Source organism: Myotis yumanensis, unplaced genomic scaffold (assembly GCF_028538775.1).
Source record: "Myotis yumanensis isolate MYYU_CA2020_CCGP unplaced genomic scaffold, mMyoYum1.0.hap1 SCAF_11, whole genome shotgun sequence".
NCBI lineage: Eukaryota > Metazoa > Chordata > Mammalia > Chiroptera > Vespertilionidae > Myotis > Myotis yumanensis.
This window is the reverse complement of record NW_027223762.1, coordinates 10,165,093-10,186,652: the sequence shown is the minus strand read 5'-3', so window position 1 is coordinate 10,186,652 and position 21,560 is coordinate 10,165,093. Positions and strand designations below refer to the sequence as shown.

Sequence of the window (21,560 nt, the reverse complement as noted above, 5' to 3'; positions counted from 1 at the left end):
TTTCATCTCTTTAAGAGGACAGTGGACAGGAAGCTCTCCAAGGTCTCTTCTAGCTCTCAAGTTTTAGAATGTTGTGACTCAGTGACTTGTCTACAATCAGGTAAGTTTTAACAAAAGATTAGAAGATGGGGAGAACTCTGAAATAGTCCTTCACACAAGAAGAAATCTAAATGGCCACTAATAAATGAAAGGCATTTAAGTAATCAGGAAATCCAAATTAAGACCATAACAAAAGACCAGTTTAGCAAGAATTAAGAAGTCTGATAATACCAAGTACAATGGTAACTCATAGATTCCAGCAATTCCACTGCTACACACATTCCTCAGAGAAATTCATGTACATATATTTGCCCCAGGATGTGTACAAGAATTCATAATAGCCACACAAACATTCAAAACAAATGAAAACGATCCAAATTATATAAATAGTGAATGATATATAAGTTGTGGTATATTCATGCAACAGAATACTATACAGTAATAAAAATGAATTATATAGCTCCATACAAAAATATATAGTTATAAAAAAACATGGCAAAATTGTGCCCCAATGCCATTGCTGTGATGGTAGTCTGTCCTTTTGCCAAGCTCCTTCATGCTTACAGTTACTTCTGGGATCAGATGATGCAGTGTTTATTAAATACCTGGGAGCAGTCCTGATGTGAATTCCAAGTGCAGCCAGGAGGCGCCAGGATTGGTTGGCTCTTAGTGATTTAAGAAAGCTTCACTGTTGCCCAATGGGAGGCAGTAAATGTGAAGGTGCTAAAGGAGCCAGGAATTTCTGGGACCCAGGGTGACAGGAAAGAGTGACTCCCTATGGAATAAAACACCTTTTAGGAGAGCAGCCTGGGTGCCTTCAGTCGAATTACTCTCTGCCCTGCAGGCTGCCCCTGGTGCCTTCTAAGTACACGATGACAGTGATGATCTTCGTCATGATGCTGAGCTTCTACTACTTCTCCCGCCACGTGAGTGCCTGCACACCCTTCTCTCCTATTTTGCTTACAACCCATCAGGGCCTGAGTAGTAGGATCTGAGAACCCAACCTCATAAGGAATGCTGGTTTCCTTTGCCCAATATGGCATGTGACCCTATCAAGCCACCACCTTATTCTTTTTCTGGTCTCTTCTGACCCACTCCAGGATGCTGAAGGAAGCATGGGGAGGGGCATCAGAGCCTGGGTAAAAACTCTATTCTCTAAGCCAGGGGCTTATGGATCTTTATTCACCCAGGCTCTGGGGGGGGGGGGGGGGGGGTCATTAACACACTGACCACGGAGCCAGAAGAGAAAGGGAAAGAGCTGATGAAGTTTTTTGTTTGGTTAAAAGGGAAAAAAAGAGCGGGCAGGGAAGTAAGGGACTTACTGCTCCACTGCTCCATGTTAGCTCAAGTACCACCCAGTGGTTGGCCAGGGGAAGTACAGCCTTCCCAAGCCACTTCGTGGCCAGCTGGAAATGGGACTCCTCCCTGGACTAGGAGATCCCATAAGGCAGACCTGTAGCTAGTTAGATCCTGGGAGACTCCACACATCCAGAAGATGCCTTTGATCTCTGCTGTAACCACAGAGGCTGGGCTCCTCACTGCAGCTCTGGGTGGTCTTTTTCTTTCCCTTGCCATGTAGCCATCTTCCTCCCAGTTTTCATCTTCCCATCAAATGGCCAGTTTAGAACATACACCTTGCATGTGTCTGCAGGTAGAAAAACTCGCACGGACACTGTTCTTGTGGAAGATTGAGGTCCATGACCAGAAGGAACGTGTCTACGAGATGCGACGCTGGAATGAGGCCCTGGTCACCAACATGTTGCCCGACCATGTGGCACGCCATTTCCTGGGGTCCAAGAAGAGAGATGAGGTGAGGGGTGACTTCGTGCTATGGCCTGGAGCCAGGAGGTTGTGTGTCTTCTGGCTTTCTGCTGGGGAGCACCTCTGAGCCCAGACCTGCTACAGACACTGTTTCTGGGGACACACACACCAATGTGAGGCCGTTTTCAGAAGACGAAACTTTGGCTGGAGCCTGCGTTTTTGCCAGCTGTGAGCTCAAATAGAATGCTGCTTCTGCCTCACTTCCCAACTCCCTTTCTCTCAGCTAGGGCTGTACAGGGACTAGAGAAGCTGTTTTTTGTTTGTTTTTAAATTTTAATTTAGTCAGTTGTGATGAGAGCTTTCTAACAATTCAGAGTTGGGATAATCTGGGAGATGTGTGTGTCCAACAAGCAGAGTGCAACTATTGGTGTGGAAGATGACATTTCTGTAGCACAGTATTTAACCAGTCTTTGAGCACTTTGGCCCTCCCTCTTTTTAGGAGCTGTATAGCCAGTCTTATGATGAGATTGGAGTCATGTTTGCCTCCCTGCCCAACTTTGCTGACTTCTACACAGAGGAGAGCATCAATAATGGTGGCATTGAGTGTCTGCGCTTCCTCAATGAGATCATCTCAGATTTTGACTCTGTGAGTGTCCATCTTGCTCCCCTCCTCCTGCCACAAGGCCAGCTTGTTTCAAATGATCTCTCAGGACAGGCTGCAGAAGTCCAAGAGAAACTGGAGTTACTCGAACTCAGGAATGGGGAACGTCTGGCTCTGCCAAGGCATTAGGGGTGAAGTAATTAAACATTTGACCAAATATAGCAGGCTAATTTTTAAGTTGATAAGGTTCCCCACCTCTGCTCTAGCTGGCTACATTTTCCTATATAATCCCCTCCCTGTAATGTATGGGCTTCTATAGCTGCTTGGAGTGTTGGGTCTGAGGGGGTGAGATGGGAGCCTGGGGAATCACCTGCAACTTCACAGGATAAAGAGTGGCCGAAACCCGGTGAGGTAGGGACGGCCCCAGTGAGGTTGAAACGGCCCCCGTGAGGTAGGGACAGGTGAGGTTGAAACGGCCCCGGTGAGGTTGGGACGGCCCCTGTGAGGTTGAAACGGCCCCGGTGAGCTCGGGATGGCCCTGGTGAGGTTGAAACGGCCCCCGAGAGGTAGGGACAGCCCTGGTGAGGTTGCAACGACCCCCGTGAGGTAGGGACGGCCCCGGTGAGGTTGAAACGGCCCCTGTGAGGTTGAAATGGCCCCGGTGAGGTCAGGATGACCCTGGTGAGGCTGTAACGGCCCTGGTGAGGCTCAGACGGCCCTGGTAAGGTTGAGACTACTCCAGTGAGGTTGGGACAGACAAAGGGGACCAGTATAGACTGATGAACAGGAGTAGATACAGAAGCAGAGCAACATTGAACAGACTGTCAAACTACAGTGGGAAGTCTTGGGAGGGTTTGCGGGGGGGATTAAGAGATCAACCGAAGGACTTATATGCATGCATATAAGATTAACCAATGGACACAAGACACGGGGCGGCGAGGGGGGGAGGCAAAAGGAGACATATGTAATACTCTGTAATAATTTAAGACATAAAAATTATTAAAAAAAAAAAAAAAAAAAAAAAGTGGCCGAAACAAGATCCTAAGGTTCCTGATTCCTCCTACCTTCAAATTCAGATTCATTAAACATTTATTAGGTAACATACATCAAGAGAAATGTTTTTACGTATATGTTCAGCTGCCTAGGAGATTGGCAATTTTATCCCAATGTTAAGGTTGTAGAAACTGAGGCTTAGGAAATCAAGAAGTTTGCCTAGGATCACATGGCAGATAAGAGGTGAACAAAGCTTTTATAGAAAAGCATCTCTTGGATGTTTTGTGGGGGAATTGCAAACAGGCAAACCTGTCATTTAGTTGGCTCATCAATCCCAATTGACTGCTGACAGTTTTCTCTTCCTTAATACTGGTCTTAGCTTCTAGACAATCCCAAATTCCGGGTCATCACCAAGATCAAAACCATTGGCAGTACCTATATGGCAGCTTCCGGAGTCACCCCAGATGTCAACACCAACGGCTTTACCAGCTCCAGCAAGGTACCTAACCTCCTCAATGGCTAGAGAGGAGATAGGGCTCTGCCTCCTGAGGCAAGAGGCAGCCCACACTTAGCACATGGGAAACCAGGAGTTACAAGAGCAACTAACATTAAGCACTGTTGTACAAAGGCACTTTTGCACCAGTACAGACACACACCACTAGGTCCAAGCCAATTTAAAACTGGGTTTACTGAAAAAGTGTAATGAGCAGAAATAACAGCACACACACAGCAGTCCACTGTTGTTCCCTGGCTTAAGTCAGGCATAAGATGCTTTGTGGAACTGTGGCTGTGCTCCCTTCTATACTTTCATAAGTGCTGGGCAACAGAACCATCTACACAATTATGGAACCATGAAAATATCCACATCGGGGAATGGTTTTGTTAAGTTAAAGCAGACCTGTGAAGCCAGCTCTATTTAGGTACCAGAGGTGAGAAAAGCTGTTGGGGCCCTTGTCTCAAGGGCTGTTCTTAAAACATCACAACCGCCATCTCCTTATTATGGATGAGGTTAAAGAAACACGCCTAACCCTCAAGTGCTTATAATCTAGTTTAGGAATTAAAACAAGGACAACTATCCCAAGTTTAAGACCAGGTTCGGACTAGGTGAAGAGACGTGACTCCTAAGCAGGTACACAGCAGACGGGTTAGGTACAATTTGTCCTCCCCACCACCATTGCCCAATCTCTGTCACAGTGACAGAGGGTGCTAAAGAGGATCCTGACTCCTTTGTGAGAAAAACGGAAGAATAGGCCTTCATCAACCAGGTGAAGGGACTGACCTCCAGAATGTTAAGAAGGGGTGGCATAGTCTGCTGCGGGTGTGGCCCAGAGTGGCTCCTGATGCTTTCACTGCTGCTCCCTCGCACAGGAGGAAAAGTCAGACAAGGAGCGCTGGCAGCACCTGGCTGATCTGGCTGACTTTGCGCTAGCCATGAAGGATACGCTTACAAACATCAACAACCAGTCCTTCAACAACTTCATGCTGCGCATAGGTAAGGCTCTAGCTCCCTTCTGACACAGGGCAGTCAGCAATCACCAAGAAGGAGGAGAGGCTTAGAGAGATCTGACGCATTTAGACGGGGTAGGGTCCCATACTCAGAGCTGGAAGGACCTTTAGTCCAGGCTCTTCTAGATGACCAGGCTGAAACCTGACCGATGGCCAGCCATCCCTGTCTCACAGTGTTTACAATGATAGTTTCCTTCTCAATCTGACTATGCCTATTGAGGGGTTTATTCACTTCAGTCCAGTCTGTTAAGAATTAGTCATCCGTTACCCACTATGGCAGCGGTTCTCAACGCCTTTGGCGGTTGAACGACCCTTTCACAGGGGTCGCCAGATATTTACATTACGATTCATAACAGTAGCATATCAGATATTTACATGACGATTCATAACAGTAGCAACATTACAGGTATGAAGTAGCAACGAAAATAATTTTATGGTTGGGTCACAACATGAGGAACTGTATTTAAAGGGCCAGAAGGTTGAGAACCATTGCCTTATGGGAATGTGGAGATAATTGGGGGCTCACTCCTGATGAAATCACAGGAGAAAGTGCCAGGTCCATGTTAGAGAGAAACTGGCAACTTCTGTACTGTTAATCAGCATACTGGGGGGAGGCTAACAGTTTGCCAAGTACCTGGTGATACCTGGTGAAGGCAGGGTAAATATGAATAGCTTTGTGGTAGAGGTCAGGTGGTGAACTCTGTGAGAGAACCTAGTAGCTTCTGAGAGGTGAAGCTATGCTGAACTTTATGCCTCTATCGTAGGCATGAACAAAGGAGGGGTCCTGGCTGGGGTCATTGGAGCCCGGAAACCACACTACGACATCTGGGGCAATACAGTCAACGTCGCCAGCAGGATGGAGTCCACAGGGGTCATGGGTAACATTCAGGTCTGTCCATGTGCTCAGATGCAGGGAATAGTGTGTTCTGCTGTGCACTGTCTCCTCATTGGCCTAAACATGACATCGGCAGTGCTGGGAGAGCAAAGGCAAGAGTGGGGAAAGATGCCTCCAGGGCAGCAGAAGGGAGAAGAGACACTGAACCTGTTTGCAAAACTTAGGAATAAGTTCTGGGTAATAATATCCTGGGCTGTGTCACCTAGGCCTGGCAGGAAAGTTCCACAAGAGGGGCAAAGGGAACAAGAGCAGAGGGTAAAAGTTCCCCAACAGTGGTGCCATCACATAGGCATCTGAGGAGAGAGTGCTAGACTCTCTTTGGGCAGAGGGAGGACCCCTGGCAAAGCGCACCTGTGTTCTGGGGCATGGAGTACAAGGAGTGACTGGGACCTGTGGGTCACATGGAGATCTCATCTGGATAGCCTCGGTGTAGGCTCACTGTCTAACCCCAAGCTCTGTGCTTCCTCTACAGGTGGTAGAAGAAACACAAGCCATCCTTCGAGAGTACGGCTTTCGCTTTGTGAGGCGGGGGCCCATCTTTGTGAAAGGGAAGGGGGAGCTGCTAACCTTTTTCTTGAAGGGGCGTGATAAGCCAGCCGCCTTCCCGAATGGCTCCTCTGTGACCCTGCCCCACCAGGTGGTAGACAACTCCTGAATGGCTGCTAGCCCCAGGGAGGATGTATTTTTTGGAATCAAAGACCTTGGGAAAGGACAAATGACTAAGTCCCAACAGTCCCAAATTGCTGAAGTGCACACTCACATAGACTTTAGTTTTAAAAATCTCCTCAAGCCTTCATTTCATGAGCTCTGAGGGTGGCCATACTATTTATTCCTCAGTGTGCCTGTAGCTCCCCCAGAGTAAGGGTCTTAGGCATAGCACTGGACCAGCCCTTCTTCCCCCACAGAGGCCATGGCCACTGTGAGCAGGATGTATCAGAGGTGGGAGCTCAGCTGGAGGGGAAGCTGTGGCAGGGCCACTATGCTGGTGAATGTCTGCTCCCAGCTATAACTTGAAAGCTGTGCTTTTCATTCTGAAGAGAGCACCAGCTGGAGACCTGTCTCTGTATGATCTGAGTTAGGTCAAAGGGCCCTGTCCTGATAATCTTGAAAGGTTCTTCTGGAATCCCTGTCACCTTAGTCATGGGAGAAGAAAGTGCAATATTTCCTTTTACCTGGTGGGAGGGAAAGGGAATTTATTTCTGAAAGAAAAATATATCAACAGATCTACATTTATATTTTTAACTTTCTGTTAAAAGACACTTTCCGATATTGCCTTGCCTTTTGAGCTCTTGCTACAGTCGCCTTTGCTACTGCTTTAAAAGAGAATTTACAGGTATTGATAAAGAATAAGACTGTTTTATTAAAAGTTTTCTTCAACTTGAATGTGATCATTGTGAAAATCCTGTTAATACCTCTCCTCAGAGAAGTGCTTTTTGCTAACTACCTTCCTGGAAGGCACAAGAGCTTGAACTAAGACATCTCTTACTTTCTAGGTGCTTTCTTCTAAACGGTGGTCCTAACTGACTCACCACTGCCTGCTCCTCCCAGAGTTAGCTGGTGCTCCCACACCTGTACGGTTACTTCCTGGTCACCAGGTCTAGGAAGTGACCATTTTAGAGTGAGTGGGGCTTGGGTAGTAATGACGCCTATTTGACTGGCCAAAGCGGGACAGGACCTGAAATGGCAGAACCTGGCCCTACACATACTGCCTTAAACCAAAGAAAGTGCCAGCAGATCCAAGGCCCTGGTTATCAGACCAGGAGATGGAGGAAGGTCTGCTTCCCCTTATGAGCAGACTTCTGACCATGCTTTCTACCCGGATGTTTTAGGAAACAAATGAGACATAGAACCCTGATTACTTTACCCATAGTACTTTCTCACACCACCTTCTTCAAAAGCAGCGGTCTAGAATATGCTGCTCCAAACCAAAGACTAAACACATGTCCCTTCTTAACTATAAGATTCATCTCATATGAACAGAATGTTCTAAGAACTTCCTTTTCAAATGTCTCAATTAGGAAAATGAGATGGAATTAAAGCTCTTATAAAAGTTAGAAATACTCTGGTTGAATAGTATATACTCCTCTTTCACAAAATGCCTTCGATTGCCCTACAACCCAGTGTTATTTTCAACTAAAACGTATGGACAAATCACTATCTCTAAGAACAGATGGTCTTGAGCCTTTAACAACTGACCAGGCAATTGTGGAGAATTGCCCAAAATTGCCAATGTCTAGACCAGGGGTGGGCAAACTTTTTGACTCGAGGGCCATAATGGGTTCTTAAACTGGACCGGAGGGCCGGAACAAAGGCATGGATGGAGTGTTTGTGTGAACTAATATAAATTCAAAGTAAACATCATTACATAAAAGGGTACGGTCTTTTTTTTTTTTTTTTTTTTAGTTTTATTCATTTCAAACGGGCTGGATCCGGCCCGCGGGCCGTAGTTTGCCCATGGCTGGTCTAGACTCAAACTTGCACCTTCAGCATCCTGAAGAGGTGGGTATCTGTCTCCATTGTAAGGAGTCTGAGCCTTTCAATAGTTTCCAGTCCCATGACCTTGCCTGGGACTGTGTCCAGTACTTGTTTACTCACTTTTGATGTGTTCTCAATGCAAAGAATATTCTAGTAGAGCAGGTTCATATCCAGCTTTTCTTCTCTTCTTGCAAATGAAGCAAACACTTGATGAAGGGGCTTTGTACAGAACAGGTTTTCATGGGAAGCTCGCTGTTCTTCCCAGGAGGTGGACAATGCATCCGTTCCTAAAAGGACAGCTTCTGTCAATCTCACCAGTGCACTTGGGAGAATCAGAACCTGGGTCGTCACTGATAATCTGGCCCTAGGTAACTTATTTTTTGGTCTGGAGCCGAGAGGCTGGCTCTAATTACACCAATGCCAATTTTGAGATGGGGAACTTAGAAGGGAAAGAAAAACCTATGGTGCCCTGACTGGTGTGGCTCAGTTGGTTGAAGCATCGTCCCATACACTGAAAGGCTGCAGGTTCGATCCCCGGTGGGGTCACATGTGGAAGGTATATTGTTCTTTTTCCCATCAATGTTCCCCACTCTCTAAAATTAATAAGCATGTCCTAGGGTGAAGATTAAAAAAATACCTATGGTATAAAACCCGTGGCAGCTTCGAAATTCTTGCCTCCTAAAACATTTTCTTATTTTTCATTACTGCCCATGTACATTACTATGGTACACTTAACTGAAACAAGGTCAGACATACACATGCACAAAAATCTCAGTCAGTTCTGAAAAAAAAAACCCCATTTACTGAATAGTCTCTAGAAAGCTCAATGTATAATGACTTTCATGTCCATTTGGCTCTCTGCACCACTCTGGCCCTATGACTCAGCCTCATTAGCTGTCTCTTCAAGAGCAGTCTTCAATGAAAACAAATTATAAGCTGAAAGAACACTAGCTGATTTGGAAGGAGCAAAGTAGGAGGGAAAATGATGATGATTATGTTTATTACTTACAAAGAGAAGAGGAAAAATTGGTAGAAACAAATAAAACAAATAGTCTTCACATTTTTCTGCTTTATGGTATATAAACAGAAGAAAGTGTCTCAAGAGGTCCAACTCATGTATTCTGCCTATTTTACCCTGTTTCACTCAACTTGAGTAACCCAGAGCTTGTTATATAATTTCTCCACCCTTCCTCTTACCTTGATAAGTAACAGTGACGTCAGTTGGAAGGGTTCTTGTGATGTCCTTATATAGCAGTCTAGCACAAAATGGGAAGGACTGGCCATTTGGCTCCGCTTTGTAAGTAAATGATAGCAGGTTGCACAGTGAGTTTCTTTGCAAGGGCCCAGCCAGAAAGGCTGCAAAGTCACTCTAATGGAGGCGGGGATCAAAACAGACACAAAGTATAGACAATTACAGCTCTAAAAGCAGTGAGTGGCTGTGATACTTCAAACACTGATTACCAAAAATAGGGCCCCATTAATTAGATTTCAGATAAATAAAGGACAGAGAAAGGCCTGTAAAAAGGACTAATGATAGAGATACAGGATAACTAAGAGTCAGTGGAAGCCTAGGAAGACCTGCAGGAGCACTTAAGTAAATGGCCAGAGGCGGGGGCGGGAGGGGGGGGGGGGGGGGGAGAAAGGGGAGGGATACTATTTCTGCCAAGAATTTCACTGACATCATATATAGGGCTAAGATGCTTTCTGCATATACATATCAGTTTATCAAATGACAACCAGGAGCTTCAGTGTCATTCCAAATGCATGGTGAGGGAAATACTAAATTTACAAGAGTCACTTATTCCCTATTGGATTCATTCTTGCCTGTTTTTTTTTTTTTGTTTTTTACCCCAACCCCAGGCTCAATTGCAATCCTAAGAAAGTAGGGAGGAGTTCAGGCAAAGATAGACAGTATTCCTCTGATATTTCAGAAAACATTATTCTGCTTTGCATTTATACTCAATTCAGCAAGGCACTTGGCACATAGTAAGTACTCTATCAATCCCTGTTGAATTAACAGTATAGCAACTGTACTCTACTATTTTGTGAGGGGAAGAAAGGGTCAAATATAGAAGTTTGAAGATCACTACTGAGGCGTGAATAACTCCTTAACCAGTATTCATGCTTGAACATCATCCAGAGTTTCAAGAGGTAAGAGAGTAGGAAATAGCTTGTATATAAATAATAAACCAAGTATTAGAAGGATAATAGTCAAACTTCTAACTCAGTTATGAAACATTAAAAAAACAACTTGACTCTTTTTTGTCTCCTTTAAGTCTAACTTGGGCTCATCAAATGCCATATAAGATTCCAGACAGATACCTGAAGTCGATCTGCTTGATACTTCCTTCCAGAGTAAGCATTTAGGTATTCGCAGAGACTGTACAGGAAGTGCTGAATATTACTCTGTAGGTATTTTGCAGCTATCTCCTCTAGGGGAATGAAGACTGGAATCGAATGGTGATGTATCCGAAGTGGTTTCTGTATGACAAGATCCACAAAATAGGAATCCAGCAGGTTCCCCTCAAAAGCAGTGCTGATGGAAACACAGACTCCTCGGCTGGTCAGTTTCCCACTGAGCCCTGAGGCAAACAAGACAACACACCTCAACAGATGTCAGGCAGAGTCAGTACCTTACTCACCTGTTCATACCAGCTGCTCCAGCACCACACGTATAGTGTGTACTCAAGTGTTTGTTGAATGAATGACTATCATAGACTCTTTCCCCTCATTAACTCTCACTTTGAGTTAAAACCATGGGATGGTGGGGAAAAGAAAAATCCTAAATAGCAATTACTGAGGAAGAGATTTTGAAAATTTCAATTTACCTATTCTCTTTTATTCTCAGTATTAAATAATTTATGGTAGTACCCAGTTCTCCCCACAATCCTCTTGTGACATAGATAATGAGACTAAACCCCCATATTAATGGTGAAACAGAGACTTCAGGGGCTCAAACTATTTGACCAGTGGCATAAAGCAAGCCAGAAGTAAAGAAAGTTCTAGTACAGGATCTGGCACACACTGAACAGCTAAAATGAATAGTTGAAACCAGCTACTAGTCAATCTGCTGCACAAAGAGGCCAATATTGTAGGTAAAGATGCCTACAAATACTATGCCAGTTTTTTGTGTATATTGAGGGGGCAAAACCAATGCTCAAGGAGTAAGTCCAAGACTAATAATACAACTAGCAAACTAACTCAGTAGAGACAAGAGACCCAGACTGAAACAGGTTAGAAAAAGGTATACCTGTAAAACGATATGCTTGCAGAATGGATTTCACATTTTCTCGTTTTCTTTCCAAAACTTCTTGCTCACTGACCTCAAATGTTTGGTCAGGTTCTACACTGGCTTCTACCTGAAAGATATGCAGCAAATCAGATGGTACAAAGGGGCATAACACAAAGTCTCTGCTTGCATCGAACTGGAATAAAGCTGAATAGAATGTGTATTACACAATGAATGAAGAAATGCTCCAGTGGCCTACCAGTGCTATGAATTCATAGTAGAGGAAGAATCTCATGGGTCACAGTGCTAGGATCGTGCTGGCCTAAAGAGTATTGTGAGAGGCTAAAGTAAAGGGTGTGAAGAAAAGTCTAGTGTGAACACAGGGTGAGTTGCAAAGAGGCAAAGCTGGAAAGTTGGTTTGGATCAGCAAGCTTTCAAGTGGCAGGATAAGAAATCCTGACTCTAGGATGCACACTTAGAGCAATGGCCCAATAGATAGTCTCAGACTGGCGCTCCCTCTGAGAACTACATAGCAGGTTCCCCTCAAAAGCAGTTCTAAAACTAAGCAAGCAAACATACAAGCAAATAAACAAAATGGTCTGAAGGCATTACAGAACCACCAAATAGCCAGACTGAAGGTTAAAGATACATGCTCTGAGCTTAGCTGGGCTTTCCCTGCAGCTCCCCCCTCGGAGCATTTGATTTGTATCACAAGGCATATGAGTCAAACAGAAAGCTATAGGCCAGACTGTGTAGCAGTCTAAGACAAAAAACGAGGCCAAAGTTACCAAAGCAGCCTTTCTATGGGCCAAGATCCCATCAAGAAGGGAACCCAACATTCTGCAGGCAATGTACCCTCCAGGCAAAGAGCGGTAAGCATAAAATTAGATTCCTAAATCAAACTTCATTAAAACAAAGGCTCATCACGAGACTCCATCAGAGAATGAAAAGGCAAGCTACAATGTAAGAGAAGATTTGTAAAACATATACCAAACAAAGAATTCATATCCAAAATACGTAAAGAATTCTACAATTTAAAGAGGTAGACAACCCAATAAAATTTTTGCAAAAGCCTTGAAAAGCATACTTTACAAAAGAAGACTCTGAAGTGTCTAATACAGGTACTTAACATCATTACTTATTAGGCAAATGCAAATTAATTCACAATGAGATACTATTATACCCCCACCAGAATGTCAAATTTTTAAAACCAACAATATCAACTATAGATAAAGATGCAAAACAATGGAAAGCCTATACAATATTGCTGGGAATGTAAAACTGGTACAATCACTTTCAAAAGCTGTTTGGGCCCTAGCCGGTTTGGCTCAGTGGATAGAGCGTCGGCCTGCGGACTGAAGGGTCCCAGGTTCGATTCGGGCCAAGGGCACATGCCTGAGCTGTGGGCTCGATCCCCAGTAGCGGGCGTGCAGGAGGCAGCCAATCAATGATTCCCTCTTATCATTGATGTAACTATCTCTCTCTCCCTCTTCCTTCCTCTCTGAAATCAATAAAGAAATATATTTAAAAAAAAAAATAAAAAAGCTGTTTGGCAGTACTTACTAAAGCTAATATGCATACCCGTGACCCAGCAATTCTACCAAATCCATACCTAATAGAAAGGTGTATATTTTTAGACCAAAACACAGGAACAAGGATATTCACAGCAGCATTCTTCTTTTTAAGTGTCACCTGAGAATATGTGTGTGTGTGTGTGTGTGTGTGTTTTAATTGATTTTAGAGAGAAGAATGGAGAGGGAAAGAGAGAAACATTAATGCAAGAAACATCCATGGATTGCTTCCAGTACACGCCCCAATTGGGGATCAAACCCAGAACCTGATCAAGAACCAAACCTGTAATCCTTTGGTGCACCGGATGCTCTAACCAATCGAGCCACACTGGTCATGGCAGCAGCATTATTCTTAATAGACCCAAAGTGAAACAGCCCCAATAACCCAAATGTCACTAACAGTACAACAGCTAAATTAACTGTGGAATATTCATATTACTATACAGCAATAAAAAAAGAATGACCATTACATGCAACAACATGAATCTCACAGACATAATATTCAGCTAAAGAAGCCAGACATGAATTTTCTAATTTTAACAATTATATGAAGTTCAAAAACAGGTAAAACCAACGTGTGATGACAGAAATCAGAATAGTGGTTACCTTGAGGGAAATGACTAGAAGGAAACAAGAGGGAGACTTCAGGCACTGATAATATTTTCTGCTTTGATCTGTGTGGTACAGGTGTGTTCACTTTGTAAAAGGTTCTGCAGATTTGTGCTCTTTATATATATTTACAGATATATTTTACTTTAATAAAAAAGTGAAGGGAGGGAGGGAGAGAGAGAAGCGAGTAAAGAGGGCAACGGAAGAGAGGTGGGAAGGTGAGAAAAAGAAGGCTGACCATAGCCATGGGCAATGAATGGTTAGTGAAGTTTTTCGAGCCAGGAAACGACAGTGTTTTATGAAAGCATTTTCTTGGCTATGTAGAATTTACTGGAGGAGTAAAATACTAGAGAAGAGAACCAACTAGCAGACTATTGTGACAATCCCGGCATCCAAATCACCTGATACATATTTATAACAGATGTGGATAATACTCGCGTTATTGCAATAGAGTGGAGAAGGAAGAGGAGGAAGCACAAAGACTACCTAAAAGAAAATTTGCGAGTTCTTGCTGGCTGGACCTGGGCTAGATAGAAAACTGAAAAGAGGAAAGAGTCAATGTTTACTGTGAGGCTTCAAGTCTGGGCAACAGAAAAATGGCACTAATGACACGGTACCAATGATTCAAGTCAGGCTGGGCCTGGGCAACAGGTTCATGGCGGAGGGCAGGTTTTAGAACCTGCGGGGCCATCAGTAATGCCTGAGAATTGTTAGTTGATGTTGGTATCAGCTGAGACCTACAGGTTTGATGAGGGATCAAGGACTGAAATCAATCCAGTAAGATCACAGGTAAATCACATTATACAGATTTTCGAATTCCCAGGTCATGCTCTTTACACACCAGGGAAGCCTGCCAACAATCACCCTCCTACTCACTTCGGCCCGACGCCGGTTCACTTCCGCCCTCAGTTTATCTCGCAGACTCCTCAGGTTACGAATCTTGTTTCCAAGAGCGCTCTCCGCTCCCTGTGGCTCTTCGAATTTTTTACGGGATTCAGCCTCTAGTCTTTCCAAGTGAGCGAGCACACCTGAAGAAAGCAGGGAGAATTTCTCAAGAAGCCAAGGATTTCCAATTCTGGCAGCAGAAAGCATTGCAGGAAAGAATAAAGGGTCACCCCCCCCCCCCCTTTTTCAGAACTTTGTGGCTAGTTAATTATTAGACATTGGCCCCAATTGATAAAACCAGAAGAACTGACAACAGAAACCAAAGATCAGCAGCCTCTTAGCCTGAACACCGATGTACAAGCAAGCAGTCCCTAACCAGGACAACGTCCAAAAAAGAATATTCTCTGAATATAGCTAATCTCAGCTATCCATGGTGATAATAACCCAGCGGAAAACAGTCACCAAATTCACTGGCTCTCTCAGAAACTGTTTTTCAAAATGTAGAATTGTTTTCTTAAATTGGTTTTTATGCATGTTTCCCCAAAGTGCTAAAGCATAATTCTTTGAAGCTCTGAAAAATATTAGTACAGGACTATAAGAGCACAAACTAAGAGAACGGTCCACAAATATTAGAGAGGAAAACACGCTCCCTGCTGGACAGAAACTCAGAGGCAAATGTCAGTTCCCTAGAGATGGACTAAGGACCAACACCAGCACACCTGGCTGTATGGTGCGTCCTTTACTGCCCTTCCCAGTACAGTGTTGGTTGTGTGTGTGTGAAAGCAACATCCCACACCAGTGAGCAGATTCTGACTTGCTTCATGGCAGCGCTCTAGAACTGAACCAGGAATATCTCTGGGGGATGCCTGCACCGTAAAGGTCGTATTTTCATAATCAACTCCAATAAAGCATCTGCTGAACTCTTCCTACGTATTAACACACGTGTGCTAGGTTATTTACTTGCAAAACGTAAAGAATCAAAGCATTTATTGAATATGTCATATATATATACATATGTATATATATATATGTATGTGTGTGTGTGTTAAATGCTTTCTGTGAGAAACCGGAAAAGAATTGTTTATCTAATTCCCACAACACTACCACAATGCTGCTATTCACCTCCATTTTCCCGGTAAAAAACGGAAGCAGAGAAAGGGAAAATAACCTGCCCAAGGCCACAGCGTTTGCAGCGGCAGAGCCGGGACTCCAACCCAGCTCTGACCGATGCCAACGCCCCCGCCTGGCACTGCCCCTCCCACGGAGTCATGCATAAAGGGCCCCCGAAATCCTGGGGAGAGAGAGGGAGACCTCGCTGCCTAGAACTGTAGCCCTGGAAAGAGACACAGCACATGATGAATGCACACGACCGGTGTAAAAAGGGGCCGGAGCCTAGAAACGTGAAGTTCATTGTGCCCTGATGATCTAGCCGCTGGTCCCTCAGACCGGCAATAAGGCGAGTCCCACCTTTTTTGCAGGTGGGGGTTTTGCCTTCAAATTGTAAAAACCACGAAACCTGTGCGGCGCAAGGGGGGTGTGCGTGCCTCGGTGCCTTCCACTGTCCCGCTCCCCAACGGAGCAGGCACCACAGAGAGGAGAGGAGAGGAAGGGGGGCGGGGGGGTGGTGGTCATCTCTGGGCAGCAGCCGCGAAGGGATAGAGACAGCCGCTTGAATACCTGCCCCGGACCCGCCCTCCGGACTGGAATTGTCCGCCAGTTCCATCCGCTCAGGTTTCCAAATCCACCAGCCTTCCCGGGAAGCGGTCCAGGCGCCGGCAGCAAGAACCTAGATTTCCGCGCCGACACAGGAAAAAATGGCAAGGAAGTCACATCTAGCCACCTCCAGACAAACCTAGACGGTAGAGCAACACCCCAAGGGTCACTGCCAGGACTCCCCTTCCCCGCCCCGCCCCCGGGCGCCAGCAGCCCGCGTCCACCGCCAGCTCGCCGGCCCTGAGCGCTCCCGGGGGCACAGGCCCTCCGGCTCGGCGGGTTCGCCTTCCACACGCCAGGAGCTGCGAGGGGCCATGTAGCCTTCCACCCAGCCACCGGCCCGAACCTCATTTCCCCTCACCTCCTCCCTTACCTCCTCTCCTCGGGCTCACGCAGCCCCGGGACGAGTTCCCGCCATCCTCGCCTTCAAAAGCCAGCCACTCGGCCCCAGCATGCTTTGCGCAGCCTCCGTACAAAAACATGGCCGCGCTCAGGGCCCCTCCCTGATCCCAGCATGCACCGCGCACTAGGCCAGGCCTTCCTGCTGGGCAGGAATATGGCGGCACCCAGCGCGGAGCCGCAGGTCTTGGTACAGTATTTGGTGTTACGAAAGGATCTATCGCAGGCTCCATTCTCCTGGCCCGCGGGCGCACTGGTAGCGCAGGCTTGCCACGCAGCCACCGCGGCCTTGCACGTTCACCGCGACCACCCGCACACTGTGGCCTACCTCCGGGAGCTGGGGCGCATGCGCAAGGTGGTCCTGGAGGTGAGGCGGAGGGGGGAGGGGCGCTGAGTGAGTTGAGACCGGAAGTGGGTGTGGCCTTGAGTCCGTGTTGGGGGACGTGTTAGTGGGAGGAGTCTTTAGCATCTAAGATTTGGGGACGGTTCTGGGGTCACTTGAGCTATTTACTCAGAGCAGCGGTTCTCAACCTGTGGGTCGTGACCCCTTTGGGGGTCAAACGACCCTTTCACAGGGGTCGCCTAAGACCATCAGAAAACATATAACTACATATTGTTTTTGTGATTAATCACTGTGCTTTAATTATGTTCAATTTGTAACAATGAAAATACATCCTGCATATCAGATATTTACATGACGGTTCCTAACAGTAGCAAAATGACAGTGATGAAGTAGCAACGAAAATAATGTTATGGTTGGGGGTCACCACCACATGAGGAACTGTATTAAAGGGTCGCGGCATTAGGAAGGTTGAGAACCACTGACTCAGAGAGTCTTCCCTTGGTTGGGGAGGGCCTGACAGTGAAAAGGGGACATGGGGTCCGTTATTAAATGGGCTCGCACCGCCCCCCCCCCCCCCCACTCCGGTCTCATCTGCGGCCGTCTTAGCGATACCTGTGCGAGAGGAGGCTGCAGAGACCCGCCGATCCACCAGTGCACTGGGCCAGCCTTTTAATGCTGCCTCGGATGAAATTGTTACCCTCTCTTCCCGCAAAACCGACCAGGATAAGGATTCGGGATTTATTGCCAGTGAAACGGAAGCGTTGACCTGGACATGACGCCAAATTACTTGAAAATAAAGGTGAACCCTAGTGTACATTGAACCCAGCGTCACAAACACCAGGGGTGTAACATAGCGGGAAGGCCCTTTTTGCAGATGGCCAAACAGATCTTCCCCTTCCTTACCCTTTGTAACTTCTGCTTAAGAGCTGGCTGAAGGGTTAGGGATAGCTATTTGGGTACCAGCCACAAGGGGACTAGAAAATGTATAGAGCAGTGGTTCTCAACCTTCTGGCCCTTTTAAAACAGTTCCTCATGTTGTGACCCAACCATAAAATTATTTTCGTTGCTACTTCATCACTGTAATGTTGCTACTGTTATGAATCGTCATGTAAATATCTGATATGCAGGATGGTCTTAGGCGACCCCTGTGAAAGGGTCGTTCGACCGCCAAAGGGCTCGTGACCCACAGGTTGAGAACCGCTGGTCTAGAGCATCATTACTGACAGTGCATGCAGCATTTCAAGAAGGAAGAGAAAAATCTCCATTTTCTAAACAGAAATACTAAGCCTCTCCCTTTCTCCCCAGCCCCCAGGCAATTTATCTAATGTCCTACAGAGAGTGAATGAAAAATGGAGCAATGAAGCTATTACTTCTGGAGACATGCTCCACTTTCAGTTCAGGGGAGCCTCCTCCTCCCCATATTTCTTCCCGTTGACTTGACACTCCCTAAATGGGCTATTCCATCTATGTTCTACGTTCTGCTTCTTGTAGGCCCCAGATGAGGCCACCCTGAAGGAGCTGGCTGGGACACTGCAGGAGAAGAACATCGACCACATGCTATGGCTGGAGCAGCCAGAGAATGTCGCCACTTGCATTGCACTCCGTCCCTACCCCAAGGAAGAAGTGAATCAGTACGTGAAGAAGTTCCGATTGTTCAAGTGACTGATGTTATGAATTGCTTTCATACATTTGAGTGTCAGCTGGATCCAGAAACTGCATGCCATCCATTCCTAAGCCTCATGTACTCCTTTCAATGGCAACTTGCTCTTCCCTGTAATTTATGACACTTTCTGGAGGGTTAAACACATGTTCACATTAAAGTTGTCATTAGTAAGTACTTTCTCTTATTTTTCGTAAGTTCAGATGGGGAAAGTAGGTGAACAGCAATGTTATTTATGGGTCATTGCTCAAATAGAAGATTTGGTTAGACTCATACAAGGGTCAAGAAAATGCCTTTCCATTTTTGTTAGGAATAGAGTTCTTCCACTATATCTGGCTTTGCATACCAAGTTTACCAAAAAAATATATTTTTCAATAGAGCAAAAGTTGTGCTGCAAGCCCTGGAATAGGTGATAAATCTTTGACAAGAATCTCCTCTGCTTTGTAAGTTTCTTATATGTAAAAAACGTTTTAAAGTTAACTATGTCCAGCCCTGGCCGGTTTGGCTCAGTGGATAGTCAGCCTGTGGACCAGAGAGTCCCAGGTTCGATTCCAGTTACAGGCATGTATCTTGGTTACAAGCTCCTCCCTGGCCCAGGCCCTGGTTGGGGCTCATGCAGAACGGCAACCAATCGATGTGTTTCTCTCACATCGATATTGCTGTCTTTCCCTCTCTCTAAAAATCAGTGGAAAAATATTCTCAGGTGAGGATTAAAAAAAAAATTAACTGTGTCCATATGTGCTAGTCAAGCTTTATGATGCAGGTGGTCTTGTCTCAAGTTTACAGATTCAGAAAAGCTTTGACTTGCCCAAGATCAAAGTCAGTGTTTTGTCAGTCCAGTCTTCCCTTAACCTCTCATAGTTGGCTACCTATTTGGTTACCATCTAGATACTAGAAGGTGGTTATAAGTAGTTCAAGCACTGGGAAGCTGTGTCTTCCATTTTATGTTGGTTAATTGACATTCTGGATTATGAACCATCCTCCTGTGACTGTGAGTTGTATGTCTCAATACCCTAGGGCCCAATTATCACCAGATGAGTTTCTGACCTTATAAACTTGAGGACCAGTGTCTAGGTCATTGCTTCTCATGGGACTGACAGAAAGTAGAGGGCTTCTCTAGAAGTGGTTGTTAAAAGCACATTTTAGTGCTGTTTAATCAATATACATCTTCTGCGCAGATTCTGAGATTCCTTCCTTAGGGTGTGTACTGTGCTACCTGGTTGAGAATCTTGGCAATAGTGAACCATTGTTACTGATGCAAAGGTGTGTGGAAAAATGGGTGAGAACCACTGCCCTTGGCTACCATTGCCTCACAAGTTTTAGCTGTCCTTCAATGTCAAGTTAGCACAGAAGAGGGGAATAAGATCTAAGTGTGGGGACCAGTAAAGACTTCTTGGAAAGGGCATCTAAATTGAAGCCTTGAAGGACAAGCAGGAAGGGGAAAGAAGTATTACAAACTATGGAAGAAAATGATATGGACATGGAAGTGAGAACACAGTAAATTCAAGAATAAAGATAATTTGTTTAGAGTATGGAAAGTTATGATACTTAAAAGGTAAGAGTTATTTCAGGTCAACTATAGGCAAGATAAAGTCACTAATAGATTCTGAAGGTTGTGTTTAGAAAGATTTCTCTGACGACTGTGACGGGTGAATGTAAGAGGCACAAAAGTGGTTACTATAATCATTCAAAGAAAGATAAGTCCTGAATTTGGTCTGTGATTAACAGGGTTAAAAAGAGGATAGCATGAGGCACTACAAGGGATAATTTTCTGCAATTTGGAGAGATGAATGGGAGTGAGTTGTTGAGAATGATGATGCAATTAATGCAGATAAGAGACACCATAGCTTATTTGTGGGGAAGTTATTTGGTTTGGGACTTAGGTTTGAGGTGCTGGGGAGTGGGGATCCATCCATGTGGTAATGTTCACCAGTTGGAAAATCAAGACCAGATTTTGAGAGAGGTCTTGGCTAGAAGAGTAGACTTAAGATGCATATGAATGTAAGTGGTACTGGGTTTAAGATAAAAGAAGGGAGAGTACAGGGACTCACTTCAGAACTATTACCCTCGTGCAAATTTAAAACATGAAAAAAAATCAGTACTTTAGCAAAACCAAAGTTAGTGTCCAATTTACTTTCAAAATGGAAACCCCACCGAACTTCTAAGGAACTTGAATTCCAGAGAACAATTTTTAACTCATCAGTCTTTTAAACTTTTTTTAAAAAATAGGTTTTTTAATTGATTTCTTTTAGGGAGAGGGATAGAGGAACATTGATGTGAGAGAAACATCAATCTGTTCCTCGCATACGCAACCTAACTGGGGATGGAACCCAAAACTTGGGCATGTGCCCTAATCAGGAACCAGTGACCTTTTGGTGCATGGGACGGCACTCAACCAACCGAGCCACACCAGCCAGGGCAACTGATCAGTCTTTCTGTGTCATTGTGTCATGGTGCTTTTATCAGTTGTATTGTGCAGTGGGAACAATGGCAGGTTTCATCCCAAAACAAAAGAACTGACTCTGGGGTCCAGAACTTCTAGCCACCTGGCAGAAAATCTGAGCTTATTTCCCCATCTGTAAAAGAAGGCTATGCTCTACTCTAATTGCTTCAAAGGATTTTGAAAATCAAATGACATACTGTATGTGAAAGTGCTGTAGAAACTAAGAGATTAATAGCACAAGAGTATTAGCCTAGCCCCGTGGTCGGCAAACTGCGGCTCTCGAGCCACATGCGGCTCTCTGGCCCCTTGAGTGTGGCTCTTCCTAAGCCTTAGGAGTACCCTAATTAAGTTAATAACAATGTACCTACCTATATAGTTTAAGTTTAAAAAATTTGGCTCTCAAAAGAAATTTCAATTGTTGTACTGTTGATATTTGGC

General features: G+C 45.1%; 3 protein-coding genes across 11 annotated transcripts in view; 2 read left to right on the top strand and 1 right to left on the bottom strand.

The window, feature by feature from the left end:
- ADCY3 (adenylate cyclase 3) overlaps positions 1-7,178 on the top strand; it is a 51,717-nt gene extending 44,539 nt beyond the window's left edge. For 2 of the 3 annotated variants that reach the window (XM_070428791.1, XM_070428792.1), the window contains exons 16-22: positions 884-965; positions 1,691-1,849; positions 2,300-2,446; positions 3,774-3,893; positions 4,763-4,886; positions 5,665-5,789; positions 6,268-7,178. In XM_070428791.1, coding sequence (XP_070284892.1) covers positions 884-965; positions 1,691-1,849; positions 2,300-2,446; positions 3,774-3,893; positions 4,763-4,886; positions 5,665-5,789; positions 6,268-6,450 — 940 coding nt within the window. In that variant the 3' untranslated portion in view covers positions 6,451-7,178. The remainder of the gene's footprint in view (positions 1-883; positions 966-1,690; positions 1,850-2,299; positions 2,447-3,773; positions 3,894-4,762; positions 4,887-5,664; positions 5,790-6,267) is intronic. The other variant, XM_070428793.1, reaches the window with a different exon arrangement.
- Positions 230-16,719, bottom strand: CENPO (centromere protein O). 7 transcript variants are annotated; one of them, XM_070428795.1, is made up of 8 exons: positions 16,651-16,719; positions 16,242-16,350; positions 14,556-14,707; positions 11,521-11,629; positions 10,593-10,852; positions 9,468-9,639; positions 8,391-8,557; positions 230-2,575 (listed from the first exon to the last, which is right to left on the bottom strand). In XM_070428795.1, exons 2-7 carry the CDS (start codon positions 16,285-16,287, stop codon positions 8,421-8,423), a joined length of 876 nt encoding a protein of 291 aa, XP_070284896.1. In that variant the 5' UTR covers positions 16,288-16,350; positions 16,651-16,719; the 3' UTR covers positions 230-2,575; positions 8,391-8,420. The 7 variants fall into 7 exon arrangements, with proteins under 7 accessions (XP_070284896.1, XP_070284898.1, XP_070284895.1 ...); XM_070428797.1 differs by having other exon boundaries at positions 230-2,516; XM_070428794.1 differs by having other exon boundaries at positions 230-1,825.
- A 72-nt stretch (positions 16,720-16,791) lies between these two features.
- PTRHD1 (peptidyl-tRNA hydrolase domain containing 1) lies at positions 16,792-18,853 on the top strand. The gene is made up of 2 exons (XM_070428383.1): positions 16,792-17,043; positions 18,511-18,853. The coding sequence occupies exons 1-2, from the start codon at positions 16,792-16,794 to the stop codon at positions 18,679-18,681; spliced, it is 423 nt and encodes a 140-aa protein (XP_070284484.1). The 3' UTR covers positions 18,682-18,853.
- The last annotated feature ends 2,707 nt before the right edge of the window (positions 18,854-21,560 follow it).

Bases quoted from the DNA above. Each gene is read 5' to 3' on its own strand.
- CENPO (XM_070428795.1), bottom strand. From the start codon at position 16,287: ATGGAACTGGCGGACAATTCCAGTCCGGAGGGCGGGTCCGGGGCAG. The intron at 14,708-16,241 runs GTATTCAAGCGG...TGCTTTCTTCAG, and splicing joins GGAGGGCGGGTCCGGGGCAG to GTGTGCTCGCTCACTTGGAA. The intron at 9,640-10,592 runs GTATCTGTCTGG...CGCCTCCATTAG, and splicing joins ATCAAGCAGATCGACTTCAG to AGTGACTTTGCAGCCTTTCT.
- PTRHD1 (XM_070428383.1), top strand. From the start codon at position 16,792: ATGCACCGCGCACTAGGCCAGGCCTTCCTGCTGGGCAGGAATATGGCG. The intron at 17,044-18,510 runs GTGAGGCGGAGG...TGCTTCTTGTAG, and splicing joins TGCGCAAGGTGGTCCTGGAG to GCCCCAGATGAGGCCACCCT.